This window comes from Oryctolagus cuniculus, chromosome 3 (assembly GCF_964237555.1).
Source record: "Oryctolagus cuniculus chromosome 3, mOryCun1.1, whole genome shotgun sequence".
Lineage (NCBI taxonomy): Eukaryota > Metazoa > Chordata > Mammalia > Lagomorpha > Leporidae > Oryctolagus > Oryctolagus cuniculus.
Window position 1 is genome coordinate 140,692,641 of NC_091434.1, and position 23,065 is coordinate 140,715,705.

At 43.5% G+C, this 23,065-nt stretch overlaps 1 protein-coding gene across 3 annotated transcripts in view; it reads left to right on the top strand.

Moving 5' to 3' along the window:
• RELN (reelin) overlaps positions 1–23,065 on the top strand; it is a 538,293-nt gene that overhangs the window by 242,747 nt on the left and 272,481 nt on the right. For all 3 annotated transcript variants that reach the window (XM_070071183.1, XM_051849694.2, XM_051849695.2), the window contains exons 5-6: positions 15,192–15,224; positions 17,819–17,897. In XM_070071183.1, coding sequence (XP_069927284.1) covers positions 15,192–15,224; positions 17,819–17,897 — 112 coding nt within the window. The remainder of the gene's footprint in view (positions 1–15,191; positions 15,225–17,818; positions 17,898–23,065) is intronic.

Consider the following 23,065-nt stretch of genomic DNA (forward strand, 5'->3'; position numbering starts at 1 on the left):
CCTGAGTTTGAATTTCTTCTCTGACTCATTCTAGTTATGTAAGCTTTCTAAGTCTCAATGTGCTCATCTGTAAAATTAGGGAAAGTAGAGCCAGCGTTGTGGCATAATGAGTTAAGTCACCACCTGCAGTGCCAACATATCATATGGTCACTGGTTCAAGTCCTGGCTGCTCTGCTTATGATACAATCCCTGCTAATGCACCTGGGAATGCAGCAGCAGATGACCCAGGTGTTTTGGCCACCACATACACATGAGAGACCTGCTCTTGGCTCCTGGCTTCAGCCTGGCCCAACCCCTACTGTTGTAGCTATTTGTAAACCAGTGGATGGAAGCTCTCTCTCTGTCTTTTCTCCCTCTCTCTCTTTCTCTCTGTGTAACTCTGCCTTTCAAATAAATAAAAATGAATCTTTTTTTTTTTTTTAAAGGGAAGTGATAGTGCTGATCCACTCAGCCATTCCATCCCATGCACAAGAGCCTGGCACCATGTTCTGTGCCCAGGAGGAACATACCAAAGCTGTGAGAATAAAGGCCATAATGAAGTGCATAGCACAGGGATGAGCACACAGATACTCTGTAATGTTAGCTCTGATTACTGAGCGCTTTTGCTTGGATGCCATTTAGGTGTCTTGAACTCAGTGTGTTACATACTGAATTTTATTTTTACCCAAATCTGCATCCCTTCATTGAAGTTTTGCTTGGTGGCTTCAGTAAACACTTATTTGCTCATTCCTTTCTGTCTTCCATGTCTACACCCAGTATTTCTAAGGTTGGTTTACTTAATCTGCTTTATGACTTAAACCAACTTTTTTCTTCCTGTGCCTACTACTTTTTTTTTGGGGGGGAGGCTCAGGACCTCCACATATCTGCTAAATACTGCTAAATGCAAGCCCCATTTTGTTACTCCTGGCCTCAAACCTATAGCTGCCCCTACTTGCTTAGTGTAGCTTGGTTGTCAAGGTCCTCTTTGGTCTGTCCATGCCTCTCTAACCTCATCTCTGCAGTTGGGCTCTCTTCACACTCCTGTGCTTACCTAACACCGAACTCAGTATTTCAATTGCTGTAAGCACTGAATTCATCAAAATTGCTGTTACACCCCTACCACCCTCTCTGTCTCTTTCCCTGTAATACCTTCCTGGTTACCTCTTGCTCCTCTAATTGGCCAAATTGCATTCATCCCTAAAGATCCAACTCATGACTCTCTGCCCCCGCTATCTTTATTTTTATCACTCTTCCACCTTAGGCTTGCTGGTGGAATTTAGCTCATCAAACCACATTGAAATGCATTGACTTCCACGTGTGTTTTGTTCTGCTCTTTAGACTCTTGATCCAGCACAGCCGTCATTTGCTCAATGCCTGACACTTACCAGGCACTCAAATATTAACCAAGGAAGTAAATGAATCACATAGGAAGAGAGACCTGGCAGGCCTTTCCAGAATTATCCAATGACAATTATCCCTTCAACTTCCAGCCAACCTGCATCTCCCATACCTGCATAAATATTTTTAAAAATGTGACTAGGCATTATGCTCTCCTGAATTGATGGGCTTTTCTATGACCAACCCTGAGAATCTCACAGTTAGATGGTTATTACTTCTGATCATTTTCACTCCATCGTTCGGTGTGCATTGTAAGAAATCACAGGAGAAATTCTGTCAAGTCTCCCTGTACCTTTTCTTGAGAACGCAGTGTACTTTTAATGTTACGAACTCTTCAGAACCATTAAGTCCTAGGACCATGCATCCTGCATAATTATCCTAACACTGGATACATTTTTCCCCGCCCTCATTTGTCATCATCTTTGATTGCTCCATTTTATTACCTTAGTCAGTCATTTGCCTTTTTGGTAAGCTTCCTTCAATCTGTGTTCTAGCAAGGCACATCCTACAGTTTATCCCTGGATATGTGAAGGGAAGTGAAAAGGAACATGAAAGCAGAAGACATTTATAAATGAACAGGAAGGGAGGGCACACAGGAGAACACTATAACTTTTTAACAACAATGATTATAGCAATAATGGCCTGCAGATGTTATCAGCGTGCACTCTGTTAGTGTTTCTGGAGCTGCTTTGGTTGTGGCAAATGTCGTGCATGGCGTTGGGGATGCAGAGCTGTGCACAGCAGAGCATCACTCACAAGAACTCAGTCTGGTCAGCTCTCACTTCTACTCCAGCTTTGAGGACTGTGACTAAGATAAAGAAAGGAAACAGTCAGTTGGGGTGCCAGTTCTGTCCTGATTGCTCCTCTTCCAGTCCAGCTCTCTGATGTGTCCCAGGAGTGCAGTGGAGGATGGCCCAAGTGCTTGGGCCCTGTGCCCGCATGGGAAACCAGGAGGAAGCACCTGGCTCCTGGCTTCGGATTGGCACAGCGCGCCGGCCGTAGCAGCCATTTAGGAGGTGAACCGACGGATAAAAAGGAAAACCTTTCTCTCTCTCTCTCTCTCTCACTGTCTAACTCTGCCTGCCAAGGAAGGAAGGAAGGAAGGGAGGGAGGGAGGGAGGGAGGGAGGGAGGAAACAGTCACCAAAAGAGAGCCTTTCTCCAACCTTGGGAAATCTTTTCATTAGAGTGTAGACTGAACGTCTAAACTAAGCAAAGTACCTCAACTTACAGGTGGCTGAAATGGCTATAAGTTTTTCTCAGTCATAAACACCGTGGGTAAGATATGGAGTTATAAGTTTTAGTGCTTGAGATCCCAGAGGCACGGGGTGCAGGGCTAGCAGGTGGTTTCTACCAGCTCCACACAGCTTCTGTATTTAGAGGCCAACGTGGCTGCAGCAGCATTCAGTGTTTCCTACCATCAGGAAAGGGGAAAGACCAGGAAAGCATGACCATTTCTTTAGGGGAAGACCCAGCCATGAAAGTGACCCAGGCCACTTCTACTCGCTCCCTAGGGGCAGACTTAATTCCTTTGTCACAAGGAGTTGCAGGGAGGCTGAGAATAGACCCCTCACTGGGATCCCCAGGGCCAGTGGAACTCCAGCACTTTGTGCTAACATTAGCTACAGGGTGGTCCTCCTCCTCCCTTTCTTCCTCCTCTATTTCTCTCCTTCTGCTCCTTCTTCACCCTCTTCCTCCTCCTCCTCCTCCTGCTTCCTCAGTTCTTATGACCCTAATGATTTGCTCTTCTGCCTCAGAATATTATTTAAGTCACATGAGCTCTGGTTTCTGGTCAGTTTCTCTCATCCTCCCTATTATGAACTCTATCTCTTCATGTTCCCATAGGTCTGGGTTTTTTTTTTTTCTTTAAATAATGTTTAGTGATTTTTTTAAAGATAAACATTCACCAAGGGTACAAATTTTTTGTATTCTCATTTTCACTTAAAAGCTTAGTCATAGGCAGTTTCTAAACACGTGTGGCCATCTCCCAGAAAAGGTAGAGGCATGGGCACGGTAAGACTATGATTCATAGGCTTCAATGCCTAATGTGCCATTACTGGTCATTCATAGGAGAGTAAATCTTTTCTGAAAGGAGTCTCCATCCCCCAGCCGTAGGTTATAAAGATATATTTTCTTTTGCTCTTATTCCATTCATTTTAGAATATGAAAGATGAAAAGTTGTTGCAAGACATAAATCAGATCAAGGTGGGAAATAAGAGGGGCAAGGGAGGGAAAATAGTTGCTAATATGGGTCGTTCTGTGTGTAATTTAGCTGTCTTTAAATATTAAGTCATCTTTTATACTGATCATAAGTATATTCCGGAACACAGGGAGGACTATTTTCAGTCTAAATTTATAACATTTTTGGAAGCTTAATTATCATACTTGAAGGTCAAATGGTGCTTTATTGCAATAAAATACAAAAAGTAATAAAGAAATTATTCCTGGGGAGATGAAAGTCTTGGTCCGTAGCTCATTAAACACTAACTTCACAGACCATGTCTAATTTGTCATATTTAGCTTTAGAAATTTAATACATTTGAATTTCAAATTAGGTGAAGGAATACCTGAGGCAAAACTAACTACGGCCTGGAATTCCAAAATGATCCAGGAGATAGAGTCCCTGTAACAGTCTGCCTGTACCTATCAGAGTTTCCTGTGACCACACGTGTGTGTGTGTGTGTGTGTGTGCACACGCATGCAGGGAAGTCCCTGTAACAGTCTGCCTGCATCTGTCAGAGTTTCCTGTGATCACATGTTTGTGTGTGTGTGTGTGTGTGTGTGTGCGCACACGTGCAGGAGAGTCCCTGTAACAGTATGCCTGCACCTGTCAGAGTTTCCTGTGACCACACGTGTGTGTGTGTGTACGCATGCAGGAGAGTCCCTATAACAGTCTACCTGCATCTGAGTTTCCTGTGATCACACATGTGTGTGTGTGTGTGTGTGTGTGCACACGTGCAGGAGAGTCCCTATAACAGTCTACCTGCATCTGTCAGAGTTTCCCGTGACCACACACGTGTGTGTATGTATGTGTATGTGTTTGTGTGTGTGTGTGTATGCATTCAGGGGAGGGTGGCAGTGGAAGAAGCAGGAAAGGAGAGAGGGGAGAGAAAGAATGCCTACCTGATTCAAATGTGCTTTTCTTTTAAATTAATAATATTATCAAAAAGCTCCTTAGCCATGCCTCCAACTCATTTCTTTCTTTTTTTAAGATTTATTTATTTATCTGAAAGGCAGAGTTACAGAGAGGCAGAGAGGCAGAGGGAGAGAGGGGGAGAGGCTGAGAGAGAGAGAGAGAGAGAGAGAATCTTCCAACCGCTGGTTCACTCCCAGATGGCTGCAATGGCCGGAGCTGTGCTGATCCAAAGCCAGGACCCAGGAGAATGTTATGGAACCCACACTTGAGCAAGCCGGAACACAGAGACTTTTTTAAACAGGAAGCTTCTCTTTACTTTCAGCATATAACTGATAATGGGAAGACTTTGGGCTTCCAAGTGGAAACGCCATGTAGTGATTCATGTCTACAGTGTTTACTTTAAAAGATCCAAAAGTCTAAGCTAGTCAAGTGTGATTGAGAAAAGTATTACTGTGATCGGCTGGCACCGCGGCTCACTAGGCTAATCCTCTGCCTTGCGGCACCGGCACACCAGGTTCTAGTCCCAGTCGGGGTGCCGGATTCTGTCCCAGTTGCCCCTCTTCCAGGCCAGCTCTCTGCTGTGGCCAGGGAGTGCAGTGGAGGATGGCCCAAGTGCTTGGGCCCTGCACCCCATGGGAGACCAGAAGAAGCACCTGGCTCCTGCCATCGGATCAGCGCGGTGCACCGGCCGCAGCGCGCCGGCCGTGGTGGCCATTGGAGGGTGAACCAACAGCAAAGGAAGACCTTTCTCTCTCTCTCTCTCTCACTGTCCACTCTGCCTGTCAAAAAAAAAAAAAAAAAAAAAAAAAGTATTACTGTGATCACCAAGATCCAAATCCTAGAAAGCTAGCGTGAAGGCATAGAAGCTGAGGTTGAGTTAGAGGCGTTTGCTTCCTGTTTCAGTTACAGGAACATTCCAGTCTTCACTGCCATCAGCAAAGCTCTGCTAGGGCTCTCTCTTGCCGAATGCCAGGGCTGAAAGGATGCATTCACTCCTCATAATCTGTGAGATCCTCTGAATAGCTGCAGGTAACAGAGAAACTATGTTTAGTAAGTGAAAATCGATGTAGTTCACAGAGTAACTGTGTAACAGGAGGCAGCAGATGTTTAACAGGTGTTGAGTGTAAAAGGTTGGAAAGAAAGTAATAAGTGAGTTTTTTTTTTCATACCACAATGAAGGTCCCATTAGTTTACATTGCATGTGTGAGGTTTTGAAAAGATTTTCTACCCCAAAAATATAATCACTCAAGGGTATTGCAGAAAGTTCATGGAAAAGTAAAATTAAAAGATGAGTTTATTTGGCTGCAAAAAAAAAAAAAAAAAACTTTTGAATTTCATTCATAGTTTTTTCATAATATGTGTTTTCCATAAATTTTTTGGAGAGCCTTTGCATTCCTTAAGAAGGGACCTGTGATGCTTATGACTCTGGAACCAGAGCCAACATGCAGGAGGGCAAAAAGGTAGCAATATACACCTTTTCTGCTGTTCCTTCAACAAATGTAGTATCCCTGCTTAAAGAGGCCAAGAAGGGGTGGATGCTGTGGGCTGTGGTTTAAGTCCTGGCTGCTCCCCTTCAGATCCAGCTCATTGTTAAGGCTTGGGAAAAGAAGCAGATGATGGCCCAAGTACGTGGACCCCTGCTACCACTATTGGAGACCCAGATGAAGCTCCTGGCTCCCGACTTTAGCCTGGCCCAGCGTTGGCTATTGCAGCCATCTGGGAAGTGAACCAGTGGAGGGAAGATCTTTCTCTCTCTATGTCTCTCCCTCTCTCTCTCTCTAACTCCCTCTCAAAAAAAAGTCTTTTTTAAAAAAGCAAATCAAAACAAAAAAGAGGGGGGCTGGTGCTGTGGTATAGTGGCTAATGCCACTGCCTGCAGTGACGGCATCCCATATGGGCGCCAGTTCAAGTCCTGGCTGCTCCATTTCCAATCCAGCTCCCTGCTATGGCCTGGGAAAGCAGTAGAAGATGGCCCAAATCCTTGGGTCCCTGCAGTATAGTTTTTTGGTTTGTTTTTGAATTTTAGAATAGCTTCTGAAACAGTTGTTCAGGGTTTTAAAATTCTCAACACGTTAGCTTATCAGTTTTTAAAAAAACCCATTCCCGTCCTCTCTGCCTCGTCTATGAAATCTTAGTAATCTTCAGGTCATTTAATAGTCGCCTGGTATCTAGGGAGACGCCCAGCTAAGCAAAGACCTAGAATGTCACTGGAGCATCTCATTGCTGATCCAAAGCTTTGTACTCTACAAAGCAAATATTCTGAGTGGCTCCCACTGGAGAGAGAATTGAGAGGGCTAATAAGCAGCACTACTACAACTCCAAAGCAGTCTGGAACAACAAATCTTAAGTGCCCATTTATGAGCAATTTGGATTTTCACAAGAACTTTTATTTATCTATCTAATTTGAAAAGATTGCATTATGCTTGAAATTCCATTTTTTTTCTCATCTGCTCTCAAGGAGAGATTTGAATAATGGAATTAAGTGAATTCTCATTTATCAATGCTTTTCTGTAAAAAAATATTCCTACCAATCTGTATTGGTAGTTTTCAAGTTTGAAAGGTGTTTGACTCTCTTAACCACAACCAAGTCACGGTATGCCATGCATTATTCTTTTTTTTTTTTTAAAGATTTTATCTATTTATTTGAGAGGTAGAGTTACAGACAGTGAGAGGGAGAGAGAGAGAGAGAGGTCTTCCATCCGCTAGTTCACCACCCAGATGACTGCAACCGCTGGAGCTGCGCCAATCTGAAGCCAGGAGCCAGGAGCACTTGGGCCATCTTTTGGTGCTTTCCCAGGCCATAGCAGAGAGCTGGATCGGAAGTGGAGCAGCTGGGACTTGAACTGGTGCCCATATGGGAAGCCTGCACTGAAGGCGGAGAATTAACCTACTGCCGGCCCCTATGTGTTGGAAACAGGCTGTGAGAAAACATGGCTTTATCAGACTCTAACATGATGCCAGTATCTCGTTAGCTTGCTTTTACTTTCTTTTTTAAGCAAAGTGGAATCTCCAGTTTAACTTACCTGTGTAGTATTTCATATTTTATCTGTTCTTTTGACTAAGTTGAGTCCTAGTGATCACCTTCGTCCTATTCCTGATCATCATGACATAGCTTAAGATGAGCTTCCAACTCAGCCCACTGAACTTCAACCTGACCAAGCTTTACAAAGAGCATAGTTTCTGTAATTTTTAGAGATCTCAATGACATTAAGTTTTTTATTTATAAAGATTACGGAGGTTGGTGATTTTTCTAAATGAGATCTAGAGTTGATTGAAATACATACTCATTCATCTTTGCTATGTTCTATTAATACAAATAATGATGTTACCATCTTGCCTAGGGTTATTAACAAATTAATAGGGGTTCTGAATTAAAAGTTTGGTTTATTTATCCAATGCCAGTGCTCACCTTGGAATAACCCATGAAATTCAGCTGCAGGGTTTGGTGTCCCACAGTGGTTGTGCTTGACTGCTAAGGCATCAGTGAAGGGGCCGGCGCTGTGGGGTAGCGGGTAAAGCTGCTGCCTGCAGTGCTGGCATCCCTTATGGGCCCCGGTTCAAGATCTGGCTGCTCCACTTCCAATCCAGCTCTCAGCTATGGCCTGGGAAAGCAGTAGAAGATGGCCCAAGCCTTTGGCCTCTGCACCTGCATGGGAGATCCGGAAGACGCTCCTGGCTCCTGGCTTTGGATCAGCACAGCTCCAGCCATTGTGGCCAATTGGGGAGTGAACCAGTGGATGGAAGACTTCTCTCTCTGCCTCTCCTTCTCTCTCTGTGTAACTCTGACTGTCGAATAAATAAATCTTAAAATAAAAAAATAATAAAACACATGTGAAGTTTGATCTCTCACCAATGTCCTGTTGACAAGCTATTCATGTTAAGTTGCTGCCAACGCTTACAGAAATACAAATGCTTTAGTAATTCATTCATTTTATTAACCAAAGTGAATTCCTCTGTTTCCTCAGAAGCGGATTCTTTTTCTGTAGTATAGGATGTTCACTTAATTGCTCTTGTAAGTCTAAGAATAGCCTGAGCTGTTAATAGCTCTGTGTAAGGATAAAAACTGAGTGTCTGCCCAGCCTCTAGGTGTGGTCTTAACAGCAAAGCTACATCAGCCCTGGAGCCACCCCACACAGGGCCTACCTGGCCGCAGAACCATTCTAGCCCGGGGTTGCTATCTGCCCAGCTCAGCTCACACCCAGCCAGTGCATCCTCCTCTGCACCTGCCTGAGCTCAGCTGCTAGGGAATTCTCATCACTACCACAGAGACACCTGCAAGAAACTGGAAGCTGTTTCGCGTTTCTGTTGAAGCTGCATTCTGCTATGGGTTTTTTTTCCCCTCAAAAGCCAATCCCCAATTCTTCAGGAATATCTTTGTTGTCTCTCATTTTCAGAAGCAAAACTTGCCAGTTTAGGCTATACAGTTTCAGATTCAGAGGAGCTGAAAAACAGGGCCAAGGTATGAGGGGTGTGTGTGTGTGTGTGTGTGTGTTGAGAGGTAGTGTGGGGTCCTAGGAAAGGCAGAGAGCCTGTAACAGACCCTCCAAACACATTGAAATAAAAACATCTGAGCAGCCTACAAGGCGTTGATGATTCGAACTAAAACTAGGCCGAAGGCAAAGTAGCAGGAAGGATAGACTTGGAGATGTGCCACGGGGGAAGACTTGTAGCACTGAATAAATTAGGGCCTATCTGGTGAGCATGCATTTGATATTTAATGCAAAGAGTAGCAACGTTCAAACCAGGTCCACATCAGTCAGAAATTTAGTCATCCATCCATGTTCACTAGTGTGAGGCGGGACAAGTACTGTCCAAGTGGGAGTGTGATAAGTGATATTGACACAGATCATTTATCTGCACTTCCTCAGGCTGCTTGAACTTCTCTGTGGTACATTTACCTCCGTCGATGTGGAAAAGCTGGTGAACTTCCTACAGGCTTGGGTATCTTGTTTAGACTACATAACACCACATCTAAGTGCCCACCTAGTGAGAGATGATTAGAATAATCTTCACGGGTCCAGTACACTAGATTATGGGCCACTTTTTTTTAATTGACAGAGTTAGACAGTGAGAGAGAGACAGAGAGAAAGGTCTTCTTTATGTTGGTTCACCCCCAAAATGGCCACTATGGTTGGAGCTATGCCGATCTGAAGCCAGGAGCCAGGTGCTTCTTCCTGGTCTCCCACGAGGGTGCAGGGGCCCAAGCACTTGGGCCATCCTCCACTGCCTTCCCAGTGGGCCACTTTTTTTTCAGAGAACTTTTATTTAATAAATATAAATTTCAAAATTACAACTTTTGGATTATAGCAGCTTTTCCCTCCATAACCTCCCTCCTATCCACAAACCATCCCATCTCCTACTCCCTCTCCCATCCCATTCTTCATTAAGATTCAGTTTTAATTATATTTATATACAGAAGATCAACTTAATATATACTAAGTAAATATTTCAACAGTTTGCACCCACACAGACACCCAAAGTATGAAGTACTCTTTGAAGACTATTTTTATCATTAATTCTCATAGTACAACACATTAAGGACAGAGGTCCTACATGGGGAACAAGTGCACAGTGACTCCTGTTGTTGATTTAACAATTGACACTCTTATTTATGATGTCAGTAATCATCCGAGGCTCTTTTAATGAATTGCCCAGGCTCTGGAAGCCTCTTGAGTTCACATACACCAACCTTATTTCCACAAGGTCATAGTCAGAGTGGAAGTTCTTTCCTACCTTCAGAGAAAGTTACCTCCTTCTTTGGTGGCTCGTTCTCTCTGCTGGGATCTCACTCACAGAGGTCTTTCATTTATTTATTTATTTATTTATTTATTTATTTATTTATTTATTTATTTTTGCCACAGTGTCTTAGCTATCCATGCCTGAGAAACTCTCATGGGCTTTTTAGCCAGATCCGCATGCCTTAAGGGCTGATTCTGAGGCCAGAGTGCTGTTTAGGGTTTCTGTCATTCTATGAGTCTGCTGTGTATCCCACTTCCCATGTTGGGTCATTCTCTCCCTTTTTAATTCTATCAGTTATTATTAGCAGACACTGGTCTTATTGACACTTAATGTTATCTTTATGAAAAATTATGAACTTAAACTGATCACTTTAACTAGTAAGATGGCATTGGTACTTGTCAACTTAATGGCATTTGGAGAGTCCCATGGCATGTTTCTAGCTTCACCCTTAGGGGTAAGTCTGAGTGAGTGTGTGCCAAACTGTGCATCTCCTTCCTTTCTTACTCCCACTCTTATTTTTAACAGGGATCAATTTTCAGCTGGATTTAAACTCCTGAGAATAATTGTGTGTTAGTTAAAGAGTTCAATCAATGGTATACATAGAAAAAGAAAATATTAAAAAGAATAAAATAGTAAGCCGTTCCTCGACAGGACAAGGGTTGATCAAGTCATTGTTTCTCATGGTGTCAGTTTCACTTTTATAGGTTTCCTTTTAGGTGCTCAGTTGTCACCGATCAGGGAGAACACATGATATTTGTCACTTTGGGACTGGCTTATTTCACTCAGCATGATGTTTTTCCAGAGGGCCACTTTTTTTCCTCAAAGATTTATTGATTTTACTCAAAAGTCACAGTTATACAGAGAGAGAGGTAGAGCCAGAGAGAGAGAGAGGTCTTCCATCTGCTGGTTCACTCCCCAGATGGCCACAACAGCTGGAGGTGTGCTGATCTGAAGCCAGGAGCCAGGAGCTTCTTCCAGGTCTCCCATGTGGGTGCAGGGGCCCAAGGACTTGGGCCATCTTCCACTGCTTTCCCAGTGGATTGGAAGTGGAGCATCCGGTCTCAAACTGGCACCTATATGGGATGCCAGCACTGCAGGCATTGGCTTTGCCCACTATGCCACAGCGCTGTGGGCCATTTTTATACCATATGGTATGGATATTTATTTTCAAGGAAATTGTGCTTTTCCTTTCATTAAGTGTACTGTGTACTAAAATACCTTCCTCTTTTGATAAAATAATGTTATCTCAGATAGCAGATATATGTGTTTTTGTTAAAAACTATTCAGTTCAGTCTTCCTAATTAATGAATTTAAAACAATTTCAATTTGTTGCATTTAATTAAATCTGGATGTATACCTCATGGACTCTTTAGCTACCCAGACCACTTAGACTGAAGAGCCTTCTGGAAATGTTACAGGGATATTAGGGCAATTTTTGAAGATTTGGACCCTAAACTCGGTATTTTCTAAAATATTGTAAAATACAATACAATTACATCATGTAACTAGTAGTTTTCAACTGAATTCAGTCTTGGTTGAGAAACTATTGCCAACTTTGGCTGATGTCTTAGATGGGCATATTTTATGCCTTTGAGGAACATATTTCTCCTTTGGAGAAAACATAAACACTTAACACCATACAGAAAGTAGTTCAGCATGCTATGAAAATAAGAACTGGATTGTGTGGTTAGGACCAATGATCTTTAAATCATTTGCTATATCAGTGTCATCCAGAGAGGTTTATCAACATACAGAGCTGAACCTCCCTGCTTATAAATTCTAATTCAAGGGGTCTCTTAATATAAGCCCTCCCTTCATGATTACGACATAGGAGGGGCTATAAAGGATTTTGTATGTCAAAATGCTTTAGAACAGATAGCTCTCAGTTTGCATAGACAACTGAGGTGAGTGAAGAAGCTACCTCTTGCAATGTTGTCATCTCATACCAGAGCACTGGTTTGAGTCTTGGCTACTCAGTTTCTGATCCAGCTCCCTGCTGATGCACCTAAGAAAACAGCAGACACTGGCCCAAGTACCTGGACTCCTGTCACGAATGGGAAAGACCCGGAAAGAGTTTCAGCCTCCTGTCTTTGGAATGGCCTAGCCTTGCCCATTGGTGCCATCTGGAGAGTGAACCAGTGGATGAAAAATCTCTCTCTCTCTCTGCTTTTCAAATAAATTAATTAGTCTTCCATTCGAAGGTTCACTCATCAATTGGCCGCAGTGGCCAGAACTGCGCCTATCCAAAGCCAGGAGCCAGGAGCTTCTTCTGGGTCTCCCACTGGGTGCAGAGGCCCAAGGACTTAAGCCATCTTCTATTGCTTTCCCAGGCCTCAGCATAGAGCTGGATTTGAAGTGGGGCAGCTGGTCTCAAACCGGCACCCATATGGGATGCCGGGGCTTCAGGTCAGGATGTTAACCCAGTGCACCACAGCGCCGGCCCCTAATAAGTCTTTTTAAAAATAATCCCATAACTCATTCTCCTTACTAGGTCCAGGTTTCAGTCTCCAAGATCATTTGCAATAAAGTAGGAGGCTTATTTGATATTTCCATCAGTATCTGGTTATGCTTACCTAACCAATGGACTAAGTAGTAAGTATTCCTAATTAATAATTGTCATAACTTTTCTTACCGTTAACTTAGCTAATTTATTGTCCAGGGCTTGTTTTTAAATTCCATATTTTAGATACATGCTTTTCCCCTTCTTAGCATTAACTTGTTACAAAGAATCCCTCTTGCAATTCAGCTAATAATGGACATAATAAACAAATTATCTTAAGCAGACAACAAAAATAGTCCCTGTTGCAGCAAAGACTCTGTGAAGAGCAATCCACACAGTAGATAAAGTAGAGCCTCTTGGGCCAAATTCCTTGGGTTCATCTAGAGACTTTATATATAAACAGGATGTTCTCAATAGATATCTGCTTTATTAGGGATGTGTTGGCTTCTCCTTCAGCTCCCTTCTCTCTTAAAACTGTCTTTTTTGTAAAGTCATTATTAATTTGTATTTTAGAAGTTTTGATTTCAAAATAAATTCTCCTATTTTCAGCTGTCTACAAATAAACTCTTGTTCTCCTTAAAGCTTCAGATTTAGCTTGTTTGTGTGCAGTGTGATGTTGGTGAGAGAATATACATCCTTGCACCATGTTTTGTCACTGATTATTGGCTAATTGGCAAGTATTCCTTTATCTCAAGAAAATCTTAAATTAAAGTTGACAGTTCAATGAATGTCAAAACCTTTCTATGGCTTAATCAATAAGCACTGACACCAAACACCCGCTCATTAAATCTATCATGGTCTTTCTCAAGAGTCCTATAAACTGGTGCCAGTTCAGAGCATTTGCAAGTACCTATGGAAATGCTCTAATAGCTCCGTCCATGACATTTTCCATGGAGGCTGCTGCAAAGACCTAAGCATGAGTGTTCCCAAGATGTGTAATATATTCACACCAAGCAGTACGACAGGTATTGGTGTCTTGTTTAACATGCTGCCAAGTCTGGATTTCAATGTAACATGGCTGAACCACTGCCATCTTGATAGAAATTTTTTCATTTTGCATCTTCTTTTCTTCTGTGTTTTTTTTTTTTGTAAATTCTTCTTTGACAAACACATAAGTTTTAAAAATATCTGTAATGAATTCTTAATTTATAGGTGGTGAACTACAATTGTTCATAGATTTGGAAATTCTTTGAGAAAAATGAAATATTCAAAGGGTTGCCTGGTCAATGTGGCTTGTCTCCATATTCTTTTAGAGGGAATATTCTTAATTTTTTATTTTAATGTTTAGAAATTATGTATTTATTTGAGAAGGAGAGAGAGAGCAAGAGAGAGAGAGAGAGAGATCCCATTTGCTGGCTCACCACTCAGATGTATACAATGGGCTGGGCCAGGCTGCAGCTGGGAGCTAGGACAGGAACTTAATTCAGATCTCCAACATGAGTGACAGGCACCCATCATCACTGCTTTCCAGGGTCCACATTAGCAGGAAGCAGGAATCAGGAGCTAGAGACAGGGATTGAACCCAGGCATTCTGTGTGGGGTAAAAGTGTCAGCCAGTGTACCAAGTGCCCTTTCTTAAAATGTGTATTTGAGCCCACCACCCTTCGCTCACATGTGATGACCACAGGAGAGCATCAAGCTCCGGTATAAGAGGCCACAGCTCTAACATTGTCCAGTTCTGTCTTCTTGCCCTCCCAGTACTTCCAGCATCACCTTTTCTGCTCTTGTCTGTTGAGTTTTCATTCCATCAGGTTGAACTCTGGTTCTCCCAAGCGACTGTTCCCTCCTAGCTCTCTGTGCCAGTGTGTTTTTCTCCAGGAAGAAGCACCTGTTTCTCCCCCTCCCCCACCTGTCTCCCTCTTACTAGCCTTCGGAAACTCGGTGGGAAAATGGTCTCCTCTGGAAACCTCGCTTGATACCTGGCTGCCTGCAGTCTGTCTGGATTACCGCCCCTCCTGGTCCCCCTGCCTCACTCCAGCAACCTCTGAACACCGGCCTACCGCTCGGTGACTGTGCTGTAATCAGCCACACCAGGGGCTGAGCGCCTTGGAAACACCGATGGTGCCTTTTGTTTCCTTTTCTGAATGCACAGTGCAGTGGCCAGCTGGGCTTACAAGGGTTTTGGCACATCCATTGTCTTTCATGTCACCTTCACCCTATGTGTTTCAAGAGCTCCCTGACCCAGTGACTATCCTGCATGGAAGAGATTTCTACCTCCAAGGGGGAACTCCACTACTTTAAATATAACTAGATAGAGACTTGGCTCTCTTGCTTTATAGGATGTGTATCAGCAGTTTTATTGCTCCTGAAAAGATTTAAGTCTCTAGCCATTTGATTTGTTTAGTGTGACCTACATATTGCAGCTGCATTTGTGATTATTTATTACTGGTATTTGCTTTTGTTATTAATAGATTCTCTTTCCTTTTTTTCCTCTGTCCAGCTCCAACAGAGGCCACGATACACCCACACCTAGGTGAGTGCCGAAGACCGGGATATCACTTACCTTACTTTTGGTCTTGCTTTGCCCTTCTGCCTGTGTGGGCAGGTGGCACAGAGGTGCAGAAATCCATGGACCTGCTGGATTTGCTGATCAGTCCCTGAAACCAGACTCAGGACAGGATTAGGCTCGTCCCTGAGAGGTGACTATGTGGCTCAGGTTGAGCGAGTGCGAAGGCTTTCATACCCTGCCCCCTTGGGATCCCACTGAGTGTGAGCTTGTGGCCCAGTGTTCTCACCAGGAACGTTCCCTAAAGCACCTGCCCATCATAGGGGTCATGAAGAAGGAGCCATGACTATAGAGGAGCTAAGATCCTTTCAGATTTGAGATTTCTGTTGAGTTTAGCAAAGCTTTGTCCAAAAGGGAAATCAGGTGGTCATTGCCCTTAAAAATGGCACCATGGTATTTTACAGTGTCACATATTCCGTGTCCCACTGTCCTTGAGGCAAGGTTGTGAAAGGGTTAAGAGCACTGATTCTGGAGCCAACACTGCCTGGGTTCATCTCACCTGTGCCACTTTGTGAATCCTGTGATGCTGAGCTCTCTGGGTGCCTCAGTTTCCCTGTCCACAAAATGGAATTAATAACAGTACCCACCTGCTTGCGTTGAGATGAGCCTTGAATAGAATGTGTATTTGTAAACTGTCTAGTAAGTGATAGATATTTGGAAATAAATAAAAATAAAAATATATGAACAAAGACCCAGGGAGACATACCCACTTAATGCCTTTGAAAAAAAAAAAAAAAAATTGGTTCTGGGAAACAAGTGATCTTTACAAGTTAGATTTCTCACGTGTAAAGAAGAAACTCCCTAAGCTACTGTGCTGAATAAGAATGAAAACAGGAAGGTACCGGAGCAGGGCCAGGCTTTGCAGACGCCTGTCACCGAGGGACTCCCGGATGGGTCACTTATTGGTCTCTTGGGCTTTTCCTTTCAACCTATAAACCCAATTAGCTCCTTTTTCTCTCTGGAAAACCTGCCTTGAGCAGCTCCCCTTTCATGTAATGCTACAGCTTGGGGCTCCCCTTATTTGGCAGGCAAACATCATCAGTGCTTAGATGCTCTCCTGGCCATGGAGACAGGCTGGTGACCCGCGCTGGGCCAGCCGAGACCCCACCAGCATCAGGTATCAGAGAGCTGTACCCTGTAGGCATTTCGGGCACTGCATCCAGTCGCTCGGAGGACTCATTAAATCACTGTCCATCCCAGCATTCTCTCCAGTGGATCTCCATCTCCTCCCTGCTCTCACGCCTGCGGCTTTGCATCCGAGCAGCCAGAGCTCACAGCGTGTGCTGATTCGCCAGTGCCGGTGACTTCATTACCTACCCGCCTGCTGGCTCACCTGTGCCCAGGGGGTGAGGACCGCCAGAAATAGGGAGGTCACCGAACAGAACTGGGGAGTCTTTTCCCTGCTATTTGGAAGTGATTTTAATTGCCCAGTGAATTCAGAGAATTGTGAGTGAGCTCATAAAGAAAAAAAAAATCTTGGAACAAAATAAAAATTGTGCTCAGATTTTTGTTAATCAGATGATAGGATTTTAATTTTCCCAAAAGGCTTCTGCTTAACTAGCTCAAAGGAAAAGTGTAAAGGCCCAGAGAATTTATATTAGCTGGCACAAACTTCCTCAGCAAACCGTGGGAATCAGATGAAAGGGTTTTAAAAGTGCTAAATTAATTTTTACAACTTGTATAGAAATAATTAGCATTTCTTGCACAAGCTTAAAAATGAACACACTTACACCATAGAAGGCTTGGAAATTGTTTCAATTTGCCTACCCCCTGCTCAGTGGGAATATGTTCTCTCTAGTGTGTGGAAAAAAAACACTCTTTGTTCTTGGCATGCTCCAAGTTCTTCTGGAGCTTAAAAAATGGGTGTTTAATGCAATCTCAAGGGTAGTGATGTTACTCGAAAACCATTGATAGTGCCCTGGCATTGCTCCTGGCATCTACATGGGTTTTATTTGGGAATTTTACTCACCCATGGAGACAGTGTCTCCTGTGCAGATGTGAGGACAAAACGAGACCAAAAAGAATTTAACAATTTGAAACACCTTGGAAAAAAAAAAGAAAAAAAAAAAAAAACAGAGTGAGTTTATAGGAAAGGAGAGAAAGGGAGCCAGGGCAAGAGGAAGAGTAGGAAGGAGGAGAAAACGGGAAAACGGGTCGGTCGGTACTGCATCCTCCAGCCCGTGTATTTCATCCCCTCCCATGCTTTGAAGTGAGTTCAAGGTTTGTCTGATCAATGAGTCACTTTCCCGTGGGAGACCTGGCGGCCTCTCCTCCTAAGTTGCTGCTGACCTTGGCCTTCTGGCCTCTCCTGCCCAATGGCATTCAGTTGATTTCTCTTTGGGTGCTCTGGTCCCCAGACTTCCAGGCATCTCAACACCAGAAGTCTTTTATTTTTGTCCCTTGGCAATGTGGGAACAAAGCAAATGTAATTAACTGCTCACTTGAAATTCAGTTTTAATTGAAAATACTGTTATTCCTCATTCATGCAGCACTTTTTCAAATTGAATCTACTATCATCATATATATATTTTTTTTTCCTGAATGCTTTGTTGTTCTTTCAGCGGAATTGCACAGTGACAGCATTATCCTGCGAGATGACTTTGATTCCTACCAGCAGCTGGAATTGAATCCAAATATATGGTAAGCCGCCTCACCTTGGTGTCTTTCGTACTAAAGATGATGCTGACTGCTTCCCTTAAGGAGAAATTACTTAAAATTAAATTATTGCTTGGTGCTAAGATATCAGAGAGAATTGTCAAGCTGTGGAGCTGGCCTTAATGGCCAGCTGTATGCAATGCCTATTTCTCGACTTCTTTAAGAACTGAATCTAGGAGCTCCTCTAAAAGCAAGATCATGGTTATTTTTTTCAGTTTTATAAGATTGTTGCATAGGAAATACCCCACCATCACGTATCTAATAATCACAGTTACACCAGTTGAAATAAGGGGAATGTTTATTTGAAGTGATAAATGATTTGAGTCACACTTTCAGTTGATTTCTAAGCTGTGGGGTCACCTCGTTACTTAGATTCCAGTCTTTGCCTTGAAGGCTATTCAGTGAAACTCCGTGGGATTTTGAGAGCACAAAACAGTGGACAGAAATTCACTCATTAAATCTCATTAAATGCATAAATGGATACCAGACTCTGTTAGCAATTTGTTGTATGTTTGCTGACTTTGAAAGAATAGGTCTGTTGACCCTGCACTAGAATCACTCTGTAATCTAGAGGAATGGAATATATGAACTTGTACTTTCTTTGACACCAAGTGCCTTTATTTAGACAATTACATTAATGATAAATGGAAAACGCTAATATGAACTTTTAAATTACATCTGAATCCAAGCAAGGCTCAAGACCAGAGGAAGTGGCTGGCACCGCGGCTCACTAGGCTAATCCTCCGCCTAGCAGCACCGGCACACCGGGTTCTAGTCCTGGTCGGGGCACCGGATTCTGTCCTGGTTGCCCCTCTTCCAGGTCAGCTCTCTGCTGTGGCCAGGGAGTGCAGTGGAGGATGGCCCAAGTTCTTGGGCCCTGCACCCCATGGGAGACCAGGAGAAGCACCTGGCTCCAGCCATCAGATCAGCGCGGTGCAGCGGCCATTGGAGAGTGCACCAACGGCAAAAGGAAGACCTTTCTCTCTGTCTCTCTCTCACTGTCCACTCTGCCTGTCAAAAAAAAAAAAAAAAAAAAAAAACCAGAGGAGGAATAAGCATCTCATTCTCACATGTCAACAAGTGATATACAGTGGGTTTTTTTTTTAAGATTATTTTATTTATTTATTAAAGGCAGAGTTAAACAGAGAGAGAAGGAAAGGCAGAGAGAGAGGTCTTCCATCTGCTGGTTCACTCCCCAATTGGCCGCAGTAGCTGGAACTGCGCCAGTCCGAAGCAATGAGACAGGAACTTGCTCTGGGCCTCCCACGTGGGTGCAGGGGCCCAAGGACTTGGGCCATCTTCTACTGCTTTCCCAGGCCATAGCAGAGAGCTAGATTTGAAGTGGAGCAGCTGGGACTTGAACCGGCGGGCATATGGAATGCCAGCACTGCAGGCAGCGGCTTTACCCACTATGCCACAGTGCTGGCCCCAGATATTCATTCTTGTTTTTGTTTATTGTTACTGTCTTAACAAAGATTTCTCAGTAATTATTTTATTTAGGCAAGTATAGTAAATTTTAAAAGGATACAGTTTTTTCAAAAATCTAACAGTTTAGTAGAGGAGATACTAGAAATACACTTTTGAGAAGTTTTAATCCAAGACATAAATCCTTAAATGTGATAGAGGCATACAAATGACAGAGTCCAGGAGAGCAGAGATGACTCCTGTGGGAGTTTCTTGGAAAAGTGGTCCTTGATCTAAGAATGGAAGATGACGGACAGGTAGAGAGAGTGCTGGGCTTTCAGTACCTAGGGGTGAACTTTCATGTCTTTTTTAGAAAGAAATATACATCTAGGTAGTATAAATATAGAACAAATACTAGACTAGACAGAAACCTAGAGTCCTGTTACTTATGTGCCATTTAAAGGAACAGTTTATCGACAGCAGGATTCAACGTCTCTATAAATACATGCTAGATAAAGTTTTCTTAAAATCAATTGAAAATCCTTATTAAGAAAAAAACAAAATAATAAAAATGATTTAAAAACACTCTAAGCACCCTTTTTACCCAGGAAAAATTCTCTACTATTCTTGACATTTGGCTTTTTGATATTCTATTAATATAGATGTTATCAAACAATTTGTTTCTTTCAAGGAAAGCTCTTCCTGTCAAGTTAATTTGTTTTCTTGAGTGAATTTTCTTGACAAATACAAAATGTGACTTTTATGTGGTTCAAATTCTGTTGCTTTTTGGATCAATACAATGTGATTTATTGTGCATCACGCATTTTCACGACTGATCTAATATATGCTTTCTTGGCCAAAGTTATAGATTTTGTGTCCCTTTTACTTAAGCTATGGTTTTTCATACTTTTAAACAACTTTTTTTTTTTTTTACTTTAAAAACCAGGTACTTGTTTCTTCTTTCAAATATTCTACAAAGTCAGTTCACTGTAGCCATTATTGTCCACAATCTCCTTCACTGGGCCTCTTTAAAATTAAATAAAATGAGGCTGGCGCCGCGGCTCAATAGGCTGATCCTCCGCCTGCGGCGCCGGCACACCGGGTTCTAATCCCGGTTGGGGCGCCGGATTCTGTCCCGGTTGCCCCTCTTCCAGTCCAGCTCTCTGCTGTGGCCAGGGAGTGCAGTGGAGGATGGCCCAAGTGCTTGGGTCCTGCACCCCATGGGAGACCAAGATAAGCACATGGCTCCTGCCATCAGATCAGCGCGGTGCTCCGACTGCGGCGGCCATTGGAGGGTGAACCAACGGCAAAAAGGAAGTCTCTGTCTCTCTCTCTCACTGTCCACTCTGCCTGTCAAAAAAAAAAAAAAAAAGATTAAATGAAACGAAGCAGCAGAAGAAAAAGAAAAGGAAAAACTATGATAAAAGAGGAGCCTCTCATTATCGGGCTTTGTGGATGACCTTGTGGAACGAACGGTGTCAGAGATGCTGAGACCAAGCCAGGGTTGAGCCGTGAGCAAGCCGCCTGCTGCCTGGCCACCTTGGGAGAAGCAAACAGCTGCTTTCCCTCACAGAGCTCCCTTCCCTTACAGCAGGTCGGGCAAACGCTGTCCTTCCCGTATTGTCTTGGACATAGATGAGTGACAGGTTCTGACACCTTGCCTCCTGTCATGGGAGCACTCAGCACCAGTTAGTTCCTTGCCTCTTCCTACCCTCTTCCCTGTCCTTCCCTCCATCTCTCCCTTCCTCTCTCTTTCTTCCTCCTGTGATGCATTTGCCTATCAGACTGTTTCTCTCCTGTAAGCACAGATAGGATCATAAAATGAGTATTGTTAAATAGTATTAAGCTGGCCAGTGCCGCGGCTCACTAGGCTAATCCTCCGCCTGCAGCGCCGGCACACCAGGTTCTAGTCCCAGTTGGGATGCTGGATTCTGTCCTGGTTGCTCCTCTTCCAGGCCAGCTCTCTGCTGTGGCCCGGGAGTGCAGTGGAGGATGGCCCAAGTGCTTGGGCCCTGCACCCACATGGGAGACCAGGGGGAAGCACCTGACTCCTGGCTGCAGATCAGTGCATCACGCCCGCTGTAGCAGCCATTTGGGAGGTGAACCAAGGGAAGGAAGACCTTTCTCTCTGTCTCTCTCTCACTGTCTAACTCTGACTGTCCCCCTCCAAAAAAAGAAAATAGTATTAAGCTAATTTATTTAACCGAGTCCTCAAGTCTCCCTCAGTTACAGTTGCATGAAAAACAAGCATTAAATATATCTTATATTACATAATCTGTGAAATATATATTCAGGAAAATAACATTTTAGGGGCCGATGCTGTGGCGTATGAGTGAAGCCACCAGGTATGGCACCAGCATCCCATTTGGGCACCAGGTCCAGTCCTGGCTGCTCCACTTTGATCCAGCTCCCTGCTGGTGCCCCTGGGAAGGCTGTGGAAGATGGCCCACGTGCTCCTGCACCCACTTGGGAGACGCCAGAAGAAGCTCCTGGCTCCTGGCTTCAGCCTCACCCAGTCTTGCTTCTTGTGGCCATTTGAGGGAGTGGACCAGTAGATGGAAGATTGCTTTCTCTCTCTCTGTAACTCTGCCTTTCAAATAAGTAAATAAATCTTTTAAAACAAAGTAGCATTATAGCAGAATCATAGAAGATCAAACAACAGTACCAGATTCTTCGTGCCCCTTACAAATAAACTCCCTAGAGTCAGAAACTAGTATCTAATAAAATCATATATCCCAGTGAAATATGTCCAATAATGTTAACAAAGCCTCTCTTTGTTTTGGAACCTTGTATGTGTTGGAAACTCTTGTTCTCCAGTGAACATTTTTGTCTTATAATATTGCCTTCAGTTATTTTTATCCCATAGAAAAATCAGAAACCCACTCGCTGCTTTGTGGCAATGAGGAAAAGAGATCTGTGTGTATCCATGCCCTGTCCCACACCAGCAGATAGAAACAGTGTCTGGGGGTGCCACGGATAGTCAAATTCCATGACTCTGTCCCCCCAAAATCTGCTTCAAATGTCAAGTGTCCTCTCTTATCTGAGCATGTTTCTCACAAAACCGGTAGTGTCAGGTGCATTGTTTAGTTTGAATTTTTAGGGACAGACCAAAAGAGAAAATAATGAACTTAAGTTACATCTGTTCAGTGTTGGACAGGTAGGTCAGGTTTAAAACTTAAATCGTTCACAAGTTATATGCTTCTTTTTTAAAATCTTTTTATATGTATATATTTTTTGACAGGCAGCATTAGACAGTGAGAGAGAGACAGAGAGAAAGGTCTTCCTTTTCCGTTGGTTCACCCCCCAAATGGACGCTGTGGCTGGTGCGTTGCAGCCGGCGTGCTGCGCCGATACGAAGCCAGGAGCCAGGTGCTTCCTCCTGGTCTCTCATGTGGGTGCAGGTCCCAAGCACCTGGGCCATCCTCCACTGCACTCCCAGGCCACAGCAGAGAGCTGGCCTGGAAGAGGAGCAACCGGGACAGAATCCGGCATCCCAACCGGGACTAGAACCCAGTGTGCCAGTGCTGCAGGCAGAGGATTAGCCAAGTGAGCCGCAGCACCAGCCCACAAGTTATATGCTTCTTTATCTAATGAACTTTTCATTTGATTTTATGTAATTCATTTGTGTCTAAGTTTTTTTTTTAATCTCATGCACAAATGACTTTAGGTTAAAAAGCAAGGAACATAAAGACATAAAGCAATATTCCTGTTTTTGTGAATGAAAGTAACAGCTTAGTTACTCTTCCAAG